General features: G+C 52.5%; 1 protein-coding gene across 2 annotated transcripts in view; it reads left to right on the forward strand.

Annotated features, from left to right (window-relative positions):
• The window catches only part of LOC116985759 (ankyrin repeat and fibronectin type-III domain-containing protein 1-like), a 156,106-nt gene that overhangs the window by 90,069 nt on the left and 52,710 nt on the right, over positions 1-13,327 (forward strand). For both annotated transcript variants that reach the window (XM_033040725.1, XM_033040726.1), the window contains exon 4: positions 7,619-7,659. In XM_033040725.1, coding sequence (XP_032896616.1) covers positions 7,619-7,659 — 41 coding nt within the window. The remainder of the gene's footprint in view (positions 1-7,618; positions 7,660-13,327) is intronic.

The following is a 13,327-nucleotide window of genomic DNA, read 5'->3' on the forward strand; positions in this document are numbered from 1 at the left end:
GTTTCAGGAAGTAACGAGAGATGAGCTGAAGAAATGGCAGGGAGGGGGAAGGTTGATATAAAAGTAAACTAGCAAGGAATATCGAGAAAATGGCTGAGACGTTGAATCAAGCATCTTATACCTGAAGACACAATAAACATGGTGGTGACCGAGCGAGCAAGGGTCTTGTGACAGGAATTAATATCAGTCGGAGGCTGGGAAAGCAAACACTGCCCATGCTGGCGGCTTCACCCCTGGGTGCAAGAGCAGGCCAGCGACAGAGGATGCATCCCTGATCAGCTTCCAAAACTCCCGCCCTGTTGGAGACAGCCCCAACGGATCGGGAGGTTGGAAACCCAACACTGCTCTTCAGGGAAGGAAGGAAGTAGAGCACAGGGTGGTGATTGCACCCTGTCCTTTGTGGGACCTTGCCAGAGACTGGGAACAGACGGCTCGGAGAGACCCGGTCACACAGGCGTGATGGTCGATCAGGTGAACGAGTTATCTGAGGGGGTCCAGGTGGGGCAGCCTTTCTGTAGTGGTGAGAGGAGAGGACAGAGGGGTTTAATGTTAATAGATGCACAAAGTCAATTCAGGCAGAAGGAGTCAACATTAAAAATTAAAGCCGCGTATAGGAATGTTTGAGTCTGTCACAACAATTAGATGTTCTGACAAATGCTTTGAAATAATGATCCCAGCAGAGAGAAACAAAGTATTGGAGTAACTCAGCGGGTCAGGCAGCGTCTCTGGAGAAAAAGGATGAGTGACGTTTCAGGTCAGGACCCGACTCTGAAGGAGTCTGAAGAAGAGTCTCAACCCAATACATCACCCATCCTTTTGCTCCTGAGACGCTGCCTGACCTGCTGAGTTACTCCAGAACCTTGTGTCCATATGAGGATAGTGGAGACCTGGAAAGATGGTGAGCTGTGGACCCGGTGTCTAGAGTGGAGTGAGGAATGAGAGGTTAGGTGGGTGAGCGGGGAGGTGGGGAATGGGGTAAGTTGGGGGGGAGTTCATGTTCATATATGTTATAGGAGCAGAATGAGGCCATTCAGCCCAGCGAGTCTATGTGGCAACAACCATCTATCTTTCCCTCTCAACTCATTATCATTTCTTCTCCCCTTAACCACGATGTTAGCACAGGATGATAATATGAGTGGTTGAGAGGAACTGTCAACGCCAGACTGTGGGCTGGTTTACAGCCCCTCCCCTCCCCTGTACCACCCCCACAATAGCAGTGACACTTCGGAGAGAGCCTGTGGCTGGAATGAAGAAGACACTGACTGCAGCAAGGGTAACGCAATAACTGGGGGAAATGTGATCCCGGGGACTGATTGTCCAGAAGCAGCTTTGAGGATTGGTTCACCGGAAGATGTGGACCGGTTTCCCGGAGCAGGATGCCAAGGATCCGCCGGAGAAGAGGCTACATTACAGCCCTTGTCCAACGAGGCTGGCTTCATCAGCGATGTCAGAGCTGCACCAAGCAGACAGCCCATCAGCACCTCACCCACGGCCGGCAGCAGGGGCACCAGTGGGCACCTGCCCAGGAAGCATCTTACAACCACCAGCAATAAGCACAGGGCAGAAGTACCAGAACCAAGAGTGGGTGAAGATTACCCCTCCACATAAACCACCTGCGGTCTTAACCCTACGAATCCTCACCAATAGCTTCCCTACCACTGATGTGAGTTTCACTGCCATATATTGTCCTGGAATATTTATTTTTCCCTTCTTAAACAAAGGGATTACATTAGCAACTCTCCAGTACTCTGGGATCTTCCCCCAGTGACAGACACAGGGTGAAGTTCCCACTACGTCATCCCATCACACATTCTTGGGGTTAGGTACACACACGAAAGGTGCCGAACATACTGGGGCAGAGAGAGGCACCAACCTGTCACTGTGGCTGACAGGATTCTGTAGAATATGTGCCTGACCCCGGGCGTGTGTGATGGGACAGTGTAGAGGGAGCCATGTCGCACGTGACCTTGTGCCGTGAGTGCCGGTAGAATTAGGTTGCCGTGACTGCCACCCCAGGATGCCTTGGGCACCGTGTGATCACCGGCAGCCTCTGTGATGTCTGAGTGAGACTCCGAATGTCCGCAGACACCCCGACCCCCTTCTCCTCACTGCTCCCAGTGTCATTAGTTCTGGTGCCTCCTTCCTTTGATCTCTTGTGTGGAAAATAATCACTGCGACTTCCAATTGTTATTGCCAGACTATTAATTTGGTCATAAATGTTTTTGCAGCAGGTTTCAGTGAGGCTTTTCAAAGCAGTAAGATGTTGCAGGCAGGTCATCGTGCCTGGCTGAGGTGGCGGCCTGTGAGACTGGCAGCGAGGGAGCGAGCGAGCGTGCGGAGACCAGCTCCTGGTGACAGGCCCCCCGCTCTATAATAAGATGTATTTGTGAATCAGCCCCTGAGACGTGGAGGAAACTAAACACCGTGTGGGTGGGGGGTTGTTCAAGGTAGGCATTAGATGCTGGAATGCCGGATTCACAAAACACAGGAATGAACACTTATTCTCCCGCACTGCGTCTCTGCTCCCTGGATGGCTGCCCATCAACGGCAAGTAGACCTGGCACAAGTATAGACAATTATGAGAGGCATAGACGAGTTAAACAGTCAGAACCTTTTTCTCAGGTTGGAAATGTCAAAGGCTGGAGGGCATAGCTTCAAGGTGAGATGGGCAAAGTTTAAAGATGTGTGGAGCAATTTCTTTACACAGACGTGGTGGGGGACTGGAATGTGCTGCCAGGGATGGTGGTGGAGGCAGAGGTACACACACGGAAGGTGCCAAACATACTGGGGTAGAGAGAAGCACTGCGTCTGTGTCAAAAAGCAGCTTTAAGATGTGCACATGGATATGCAGGGAATGGAGGGATATAGATCACGTGCAGAGAGAGGAGATCAGTTTATCTCGACACACACATTGTGGGCCGAAGGGACTGTTCGGGTGTGGGGTGGGACTCAGGGGGACGCCGTTCTCGGGGCAGAGTAGCTGGCGTGGTGCCAGCCCGGGACACGTGGATAGCGATACACAAGCCCCCTCCCCACCAGTAATGCTACAAACACTTACGTGGCCTGTATATATTCCGTTTTTTTAAATTCTGAACGTATTCTGGCGACGCGGCTCAACTAATGGATTAACTTTTTGTTTCTGGGCTAAATATTTCGGAGATATTGCACCGTCCTGTATAAACTTTGCACAGAGCCTGACGCGATGTTTTCTGAGTAACCGCCTCTCAGAAGGATTGCCTGTGTTTGGTGATCCTGTGCAGACAGCAGATATAAACATGGGCGACCCGAAATACGTGCGGATTTACCAACCTCTCCCCACCCACCAGCAGGGGTGGGGGGCACTGATCTCCCCCCACCCCCACCCCCCAGAGTTGCCCTCTGCTACTCAAGCTCAGGACAGGCACTGGGGAGAGTGTGAGCTCACGCTGAGACTCCACATGGGGTCAGTGGCCAACACGTCCCACTGTCTCATCGAGAGGTGGAGCCGGCACCAGGCCAGCTGCTGCTTCTCCTTCCCTTGGCCTTGCGATGGGATTCCAGCGGCTGCAACAGACCCACCCTCCTCCCCCACCCAGAGGAGCATGTTATGGGTTGTGGTGGGGGGGGGACTGGTCTCCCCGCCCAACACCATCCTCACGTAACGTCAGGCAGCATCTGTGAAGGGGGAAGAGTTGCACCTCACGTATGACACGCTAATGTGGGGGAGATGGTGGCGGAGGGACGGAGGACGGGAGGAGAGAGAGCGGAACATCTGGTGGAGGGGGACCAGGTAGATCAATGGGAAAGTCAAGCATGTTCTGTTTCCTTGTGGGGGTAACTGACCTGTTGCTATTCACAAGGCTGTGGCACAAGAACAGAAACAGAAAGACTGAGCTGCAATGTTGTCAGGCCGGCTCGGACACAGAGAGAAGGAAAAGCGAGTTGGCCAAACTGGACAACTCAATACCGAGGACGTTGCAGCTTGTTCAGACACAAGATGCAGTCCTGAAGCCTGCCGAGGCTCCCGTGAGCAACATGTGGTCATTGCAGACAGAGATATCACCATAAAGTTGTACTATGTGGCCCAACACATTCATGCCGACCATGATGTCTACATGCTCTAGCCTAATTTCCCTGCATTTGGCCCATATCCCTCTGAACCTTTCCAATCAATATACCTTTATATCTCTTCCAATATCTCCTCTGGCAGCTTGTTCTATCTACCCACCACCCTCTGTATGAAGAAGTTGCCTTTCAGGTCCCTTTTAAATCTTACCCCTCTCACTTTAAGCCTACACCCTCTAGTTTTTGACCCCGTTGCCCATTCACCTTACCTCATGACATTATAAACCTTTACAAGGTCACCCCTCAGCTTCCTATGCTCCAGCTCTCCAGCCTCTCCTTATAATTCAATCCCTCCAGTCATGGTAACACCCGGTGTAGAGAGGGAGCTATGTCGTTTGTGACCTTGTGCCACGGATCCCTTTTGAATCTTCTCTGCACCTGTTCAAAGTGTACACCAGGATATTGATCAAATGCAGAATGGAGCACTGAAATGGCAGGTTAATCTATGCATTAACTTCCTGTGTTACTTTGGGAGGTTGAATGTTAGAGGAAAAATATATAGTTAATGGCATGATTAACAGCATTGATGTACAGAGGGATCTTAGGGTCCAAGTCTACAACTCACTGAAAGTGGCAACACAAGCAGATAGAGTGGTAAAGCTGGTTACCAAACTCACAGAACTGGGTCTCTGCGCATCCCTCTGCAATTGGATCCTCAACTTCCTCATTCACAGACCACAGACTGTTCGTATTGGTGGAAATGTGTCAGCCTCGATAACAATCAGCACGGGAGCACCTCAAGGCTGCGTGCTCAGCCCCCTGCTGTACTCACTCTATACTCATGACTGCGTAGCCGGTCATAGTGCGAACTCCGTCATCAAGTTCGCTGACGACACCACTGTTGTGGGACGTATCACTGATGGGGACGAGTCACAGTATAGAAGAGAGATCGACCGACTGACCAAATGGTGCCAGCATAATAACCTGGCCCTCAACACCAGCAAAACCAAGGAACTGATTGTGGCCTTTGGATATGGTTGGCTTCAGCATTGAGTACAAGAATCAGGAAGTCATGATGTAGTTCTATAGGACTCTGGTTAACTTGGGCGACCTAATCCGCGAGTTCTGGCGAGTTTGCCCTCGACTCATATCGCAGCATGGTCGACACGAGGTCAAAGGAGGTCTTTGTAACTCTCCTTCATGCTCGAGAGTTGTCCCCTTGTACTCGAGGCCCCAGCTAGGTCGCAGAGTATTTTGCAACATGTTGAAAAATGCCCGTGGGTAAGAAAAGGTCGCCATGGAAAAAATCGATACTTTTTTTACCCGTAGATTTAGTTGTAGTAGGTCGTAGTAGGTCGGCATGTTAGTCGTAGGTAATCAAGGGCAGTCGAAAGTAGTCGTAGATAGTCTTCATCATAGTCGATGGGAGGTTGAAGGAGGTCGTCTTCACTCTCCACTATTCGGTGTCCAATTTTCCCGAAGTTAGTCATAACTGGTCGAAGCTGGTCTTCAACATAGTCGAAGGAGGTCTTAACATGACATTTTTTTCAAACTCTCCTAAACTCTTCTAAACTCGCCAATTAGGTTGCCCAAGTGGGGCAGCCCCTTAAGACTAGTGGGAGAACTGGGAAGGGGTAGGGGATAGAGAGGGAAAGCAGAAGGGAGGTGGAGGGGAGGGGAAGGTGGGGGTGTGGTCTGTCCACAGCTGGTGACTGCAACAGCTGTGCGGCTGGTAGGGAGCCAGCTGCCAACAGCTGGTCGTGAGCTGTCCCATGTGCTGATAGGTGTGGGGCTGCTTGTGGGTGGTGTGTGGCACAGCTCCCATCGCCCTCCCCTCCCCCGCCCTCCCTTCCCCTCACCTTCCTTCCCCTCCCTTCCTCCTCTTGCCCTCGCCCTCCCCTCCCCTGCCCTCCTTTCCCCTTCTCACCCTCCCCTCCCATCTCCTCACCCTCCCCGCCTCTTGCCCTCCCCTCCCTGCCCATAACCTCCCCACTTCCCCTCCCATTTCCTCCCCTCCCGTCTAATCTTCCCTTCTCCGCCCTCCCCTCCCTCCCCTCGCCCTCCCTTCCACTCCTTCTCCCCAGGGTGACGTTCCCTCTCCTGCAGCAGAGCAATGTGCTGCCGTTGGCTGTGAGCCAGGTGCGGTGAGGCTCAGCGATGCCAGGCACCGCCCCAGTGCCCGTGCCGTGTCATCGGGCAGCCAGAGCCCTCCCACGCTGGGGCCAGGCCGCAGGGCGCAGGAAGACAGGGCTCGGGCTCACACTCCCCGTCCTCTCCCCGCTCTGGGAGACAGAGCTCCTCCAACACTCCCCCAACCCTCCAACCGCTGAGGAGCTGCTCCCACTATTTTTTCACCAAAAATTATTTAATCAATTATTTACAATAATATTGACAGCACAAAATAAACCATACAAAACCCACCACCATAATACAAGACCAACAAATATACTAAATAAAGTACTATACAACTATATGACAATCCTTATTGAGGATGCATTCAATCCCGCGCAGTGCCTAGCGGTCCCGGAAATCCCTCAGAGCAACCGGAGCTGCTCCCACTGGCACGGAGGGTAAGGAGTGAAACGGAACTCAGCCCCGTGGGAGGGGCAGGAGCCAGGGAGCAACCCTGAGGGACGCGGAGTGTGTGTGTGACCGGCATCAGTGTTCACACTGCCTGTGTATAGACTCTGTACACACTGCCTGTGCATGGACTGTGTGCACACTGTGTGCTGGACACTGTACGCACCACCTGTGAGCTGGTTCGCCTGTCCATCTGCCTGCACACCAGCACACCAGGCATTAACCCTCTCACTGCCAGCACAGCTGGTGTTAACCCTCTCACTCCCAGCAACCTGGTCATAACGCTCTCACTGCCAACACACTTGTTGTTAACCCTCCTTCCCCCAGCACACCTGGCCTTAACCCTCTCACTGCCAGCACACCTGGTGTTAACCTTATCACTGCCAGCACTACAGAACAGTTCCTCAGGGAGGTGACAGTGTGGTTGCATGTGTGTGTATGTGTGTGACTGTGTATGTCTATATGTCTGCGTGTGCGCCTGTGCCTGTGTATGTTTGTGTGTGTGTTACTGGTTACTATAGATAGCCTGACAAATGTACCAACTACAAGTGAAACACGCATGTACACACATGAACATAGATGTACAGACATGCACTCAACGGACGGGACTGTGTGCAGGGTGCTGGTTGTCAGAGGCTGCGTGTCTCTGCCAGGGGTGTCTGTGTGGAGGTCCACTCACCCCACCTGCATCTCCTGGTGCCCCCTCCTCTCTCTGGGGTGGTGTGGGTCTGTGTCACCTACACACACAACCCGCCATTCTCACTGGGCCGTCTTATGGGGTGCCCGTCCCATGTGGCAAGTTGCCCATCCAATGTTGCATGGTGCCCGTCCCATGTTACGCAGTGCCTATCACATGTTACGCAGTGCCAGTCCCGTGTTGCATAGTGCCTATCCCGTGTTGCATAGTGCCTATCCTGTGTTATGCGGTGCCCATCCCATGTTGCATGGTGCCCATACGTGTTTCATTGACCAGGGTCTCCTTTGTCTTTTACAGAGTTTGGGGTCCGCGGACAGGAAGGAATCATTGCAGAAAAGGTGAGGTGACCAACCTGGCCCCGTGTGATTGTGACGTGTGTGTGACATGATTGACTTGACCGTGTCATGTTTGTGGCATGTCCGTGATGAGTCCGTGGCATGTCTATGAAGTGACCGTGACATACCCATGGCGTGATTGTGACATGACCGTGGTGTGTGTACGTGACATGACAAGTCCGTGACCGTGATCACGCCTGTTTCACCCACAGGTGGGTGTGGCCGTTGAGCTGCGGTGTTCCGAGGAGAAGCATGTTTGTGGCGTGTGTGAGAGGTGTTGGTGAGGCATTGCGTGTGACTGGCCCCAGTCCACAGCTGGCAATGACGGATAAGGGGCCAGTGCACACATTGAGCACGTGCGTGGCCAGATGTGGCCAGTTGTGCCAGCTGTGGAGCAGGTCACCCTGTGCGTGACAGGGCCGAGTTTGCCGGTGTGATCATCGTGGAGGTCAGAGTGAGGGCTTCAGTTTTGTTTCGTTTATTACTATAGTCACACGCACCGAGGTGCTGAGATTCCATGCCGTATCTCTCTCTGGCACTTACCTGTAAGTGATGAATTTCAGCAGAACAACTCGCCAGCTCTTCCTGCTCACTCGCTGACTCGAGCTGGAGTAGGGAATCTTGATCGGACAGGCAGCTTAACTGCATTGTGCACTGGAAGACTATACATGGTTACAATGAGTGAGAAAGATCTGCCGATGCTGGTTCAAATCTAAGGTAGACACAAAATGCTGGAGTAACTCAGCGGGACAGGCAGCATCTCTGGAGAGAAGGAATGGGCGACGTTTCGGGTCGAGACCATTCCTCATACATAGTTACAATCAAGCTGTCCACAGTGTACAGATACAGGATAAAGGGAATGACGCTTAGTGCAAGGTAAAGTCCAGTAAAGTCCAATTAAAGAGGGTCCGAGGGTCTCCAATGAGGTAGATGGGAGATCAGGAGCGCTGTCTAGTTGGTGAGAGGACGGTTCATCATCAGGATCGATCCTAGGTCGAGGAGCTGTGTGGCAGAGGCTCCGCTCTTTCACGGGCACGGCTTTAATGGCCAATGGCTCGCCTTACATCAGTCTCGATACACAGGGAATGGCTGCTCCAATAGAATTCGACAGCTCTGTTGCGCCTTGTTTAGGATTAAAATATTAGCCATGTTTTTACAAAGTTTGAAATAGGGCATTGCCTAACTTTGTTTAGGTACATTCCAAACATTCACAGCGGCCCAGACACAACGCCAGAGGAGCAGGTCAATATATGAGACGTATAATTAATTAAAACACTCGCCTGCATTCTCAGAAATCTAGGACTTGTGTTACATTGCCTCCACAGATAGAAGGGATGTGTATCTCCAGATACTATTGCCTCAGAGCACGGATCTCATGCCCACAATGGTCACGGGGGTTTCTACACATCTTGCCTTTAGCCGCTGACAGGGAGGTGCCTTCATTAGGGTTACGGTTGGGGTCCAATCCATGGACAGTGGCTGTCTGCATCTCACAGCACTGCTCAAAAAATCCACCTGCACTGGTATAGATTCCTAATGTGTTGCCTGCATTCAAGGACAATCAGTATGATCTGCATAAACCTGTTCACTGCCATTACACTGCGCAGCAGTTATTGATCGGGCCCAGCAACGTACTGAGCAAAGTTATGAAGTAACACCCTCTGTGACACCGTTTGAGATCCAAGTGGTCGGACATACGATCCACTTTCCATGTTCATCTCATGGGCCCGTGTTTCGGTCGAGGCGACTGATTTCAGGCGGTCGCTGGTGTGAGCAGCACCCCGTGCTAAGCTGCGGACCACGGCGCAGCCAGGTGACACCGCACCTTCTCCTCAGCACTTCAATATGTCCGAGCGAGTGTGAGGTGTTGCACTTCAGGAGGGCAAATGTAAGGGGAAAATGTACAATCAATGGCAGCACCCTTAACGACATTGATGGACAGAGGCATCCTGGCTTCCAAGTCCACAACTCCCCAAAAGTGGCAACGAAAGTAGACATGGTGGTAAAGTAGCCTACGGTATTGAGTTTTGCAGCTTTATCAGACATTGGTGAGGCCTCATTTGGAGTATTGTGTTCAATTTTGGTCACCTGCTATAGGAAGGATGTCATTAAGCTGGTGCAGAGAAGATTTACAAAGATTTTGCCAGGACCCCTGAGCTACTGGGAGAGGTTGGGGAGCCGAGGACTTTATTCCTTGGAGGGCATAGGTTGATAGGGCAAATGTACAGAGCCTTTTACCCAGAGAAGGGGAATTAAGAACCAAAGGACATAGATTTAAGGTTAGGGGAAAGATTTAATGGGAACTTTTTCACACCGAAGGTGGGAGGTATATGGAACGAGCTGCCAGAGGAGGTTGTTGACGCAGGTACTATAAAACCAATTAAAATACATTAGGCCAGGTACATGGATAGGAAAGCTTTAGAGGGATATGGGGCAAATGCTGGCAAGTGGGACTAGAGAAGATGGGGCATCTTGGTCAGTAAGGGTCTGTTTCTGTGCTGTGTGCCTGTGACATGTCAGATGTGGTCAGCACTGACTCGGGCTGGGCCGGGCTCTGGATGTTGGTGGCAGCTGTGTCGGACGCACGGTGGCCAAGCAGATGCAGAGACCAAGCCCAGTAAACAACAGCCGACCGCCAACTACTGTCCACGTGTGGTCCCAGTGAGCCCATTCATGAAGATCTGAGAAATACTGGTTGGGAATGATTCAGGCCCAGAGCTCCCAGGGCAACGAGATGGGGAAAGACATCTGGGACCCACCGTCTCCTGCGGGGCTGAAGGTGGTGGCATGTTCATTCCCCACAGAGGGACAGGACAGTGAGTGTGGGGGGGAGGGGGAAGAGGAGCAGGGGGGGGTGAGGAGGCAGGGAGGGGGGGAGGGTCAGGGAAGGGGGGTCAGAGAGAGAGGGAGAGAGGCAGGGAGGGGGGAGAGGGATCAGGGTGCAGGTGCAGAGGGGCGAGAGAGGTAGAGAGGGAGTGCAGGAGCTCTGCCCATGTGAGGTGCACCTTGGTCTCTGCTCTGGGGCACCGGTGTCTAAGCCTGCACACCCCCTCCCCCCCCCCCCCCCATCACACTTGTTGCCTCCTCCTCTCGTCCGCTCTGTCTGCAGTGAGGGGCTGCCCTCCCCCCCCCCCCCCGCCTGCTGGATCCACACTGACCTGAGCCAGGCCGGGCCAAGCCGGACCAGATTCACTACTTCTCTCACCCACTGTGTTTGTTCTTCCCATACTGAACAAAGTCGCTGTGGATCGTTTGCCTGCCCCCCAACCCCTCCCCCAGAGCCCCCCCAGGGTGGTTTTAGCTGTGGCTGTCTCTACAGGTTGCTAAACCCATCCTTCAGTTCTCTGCGGGGAACCCTGAGCTTTAAATCTGGCCGTTACCAAGTTAGAGTTTTGGTGCTGATTTAGCTGAATCCCGGCTATGTGTGAAATGTGAAACTCCTCCCACAAATTGGTGGGGAGAGGATTTTGTAGAAACAAGGAACTGCAGATAGTGGCTTACAAAAAAAGACACAAAGTGCTGGAGTGGCTCAGCAGGTCAGGCAGCATCTCTGGAGAATGTGGATGGGTGATGTTTTGTGTCGGGACCCTTGTTCAGGCTGATTGTAGTGGGTGAAGCTGAAATTGAAATTGGGGAGGACAAATCATGACGAGTGATAGGTGGATACAGGTGTGGGCAGTGGGATGGGCAATACATGCTGGTGCCCACACTAAAGAGTGAACTAATCCCAGACGCAGCTACTTCACCAGCAGAGAGGCAGGTGTCTGGGCTGGGAAAGTGTCCCTCACCCAGAGAGCAGTCCCGTCTCGCTGGCCTAACGTGGGGTGTACCTCTACCATGCTGTCTGTTAATGGGTGGTGATCCAGTGGTGCTGGGCAGTGGGCACAGGTTGTTTCATGTTCCACCCTTGACAGAGCAGTGCCCGATCCTCGAGGAGTTGGAACATGGGCCTGACAAGTAACGGCCGCTGTTTGCCCCTCAGTGTGGTCTCGGGGGGGCGACGAGAACGTTTAATCTGCCCCTCTCGGGCATGGGGAGGTGGAGGTGAGGGGTGGAGGAAGACAGCTTGGTTGGGATTTTCTGCGCCAGTTTCCGTGTTTGTCACACTCGTCAGTAAATTGCAAGCAGATGGCGACACGACTTTAATTGTTCCAGAGAATGGTGCCGGGTTTCTGGAATGTTTGGGAATTTGTTTCACAGACTGGGAGTGAAGGAGGGGCTAAGGGGGGGAAATTCCCTGAGTGTCTGCACAGCAAGGGGCATGACAGAGACTGAGATCAGTGATGCGCGGTGTGAGGGGGTAACACCCCAAATCCCCACCCCCGCACCAAGGACTGCCATTCACAACCCCATCCACCTTCCCACTTCAAAACCCAATTCATCCCGGCAGAATTGTAACGGTGACAATAACAGTGGCAGTAACGGTGGCAGTAACGGTGACAGTAACAGTGGCAGTAACGGTGGCAGTAACAGTGGCAGTAACGGTGGCAGTAACGGTGGCAGTAACGGTGACAGTAACAGTGGCAGTAACGGTGGCAGTAACAGTGACAGTAACAGTGGCAGTAACGGTGACAGTAACAGTGACAGTAACAGTGGCAGTAACGGTGACAGTAACAGTGACAGTAATGGTGACAGTAACAGTGACAGTAACGGTGGCAGTAACAGTGGCAGTAACGGTGACAGTAACAGTGGCAGTAACAGTGGCAGTAACGGTGATAGTAACGGTGGCAGTAACAGTGGCAGTAACGGTGGCAGTAACAGTGGCAGTAACGGTGACAGTAACAGTGGCAGTAACGGTGGCAGTAACGGTGGCAGTAACAGTGGCAGTAACGGTGGCAGTAACGGTGACAGTAACGGTGACAGTAACAGTGGCAGTAACGGTGGCAGTAACGGTGACAGTAACAGTGGCAGTAACAGTGGCAGTAACGGTGGCAGTAACAGTGGCAGTAACGGTGGCAGTAACGGTGGCAGTAACGGTGACAATAACAGTGGCAGTAACGGTGGCAGTAACGGTGGCAGTAACGGTGACAGTAACAGTGGCAGTAACGGTGGCAGTAACGGTGGCAGTAACGGTGACAGTAACAGTGGCAGTAACGGTGACAGTAACGGTGGCAGTAACGGTGACAATAACAGTGGCAGTAACGGGGACAGTAACAGTGGCAGTAACGGTGGCAGTAACAGTGGCAGTAACCGTGGCAGTAACGGTGGCAGTAACAGTGGCTGTAACAGTGGCAGTAATGGTGGCAGTAATGGTGGCAGTAATAGTGGCAGTAACAGTGGCAGCAATAGTGGCAGTAACAGTGGCAGTAACGGTGACAGTAACGGTGACAGTAACAGTGGCAGTAATAGTGGCAGTAACGGTGGCAGTATTGGTGGCAGTAATGGTGGCAGTAATAGTGGCAGTAACAGTGGCAGTAACGGTGACAGTATTAGTGACAGTAACAGTGGCAGTAACAGTGCCAGTGGCAGTAATGGTGGCAGTAACAGTGGCAGTAATGGTGGCAGTAACGGTGACAGTAACAGTGGCAGTAACGGTGGCAGTAACAGTGGCAGTAACAGTGGCAGTAACGGTGACAGTAACAGTGGCAGTAACGGTGACAGTAACAGTGGCAGTAACGGTGACAGTAACAGTGGCAGTAACGGTGACAGTAACAGTGGCAGTAACAGTGGC

The sequence above is a fragment of the Amblyraja radiata genome, chromosome 22 (genome assembly GCF_010909765.2).
Source record: "Amblyraja radiata isolate CabotCenter1 chromosome 22, sAmbRad1.1.pri, whole genome shotgun sequence".
NCBI classification, from domain to species: Eukaryota; Metazoa; Chordata; class Chondrichthyes; order Rajiformes; family Rajidae; genus Amblyraja; species Amblyraja radiata.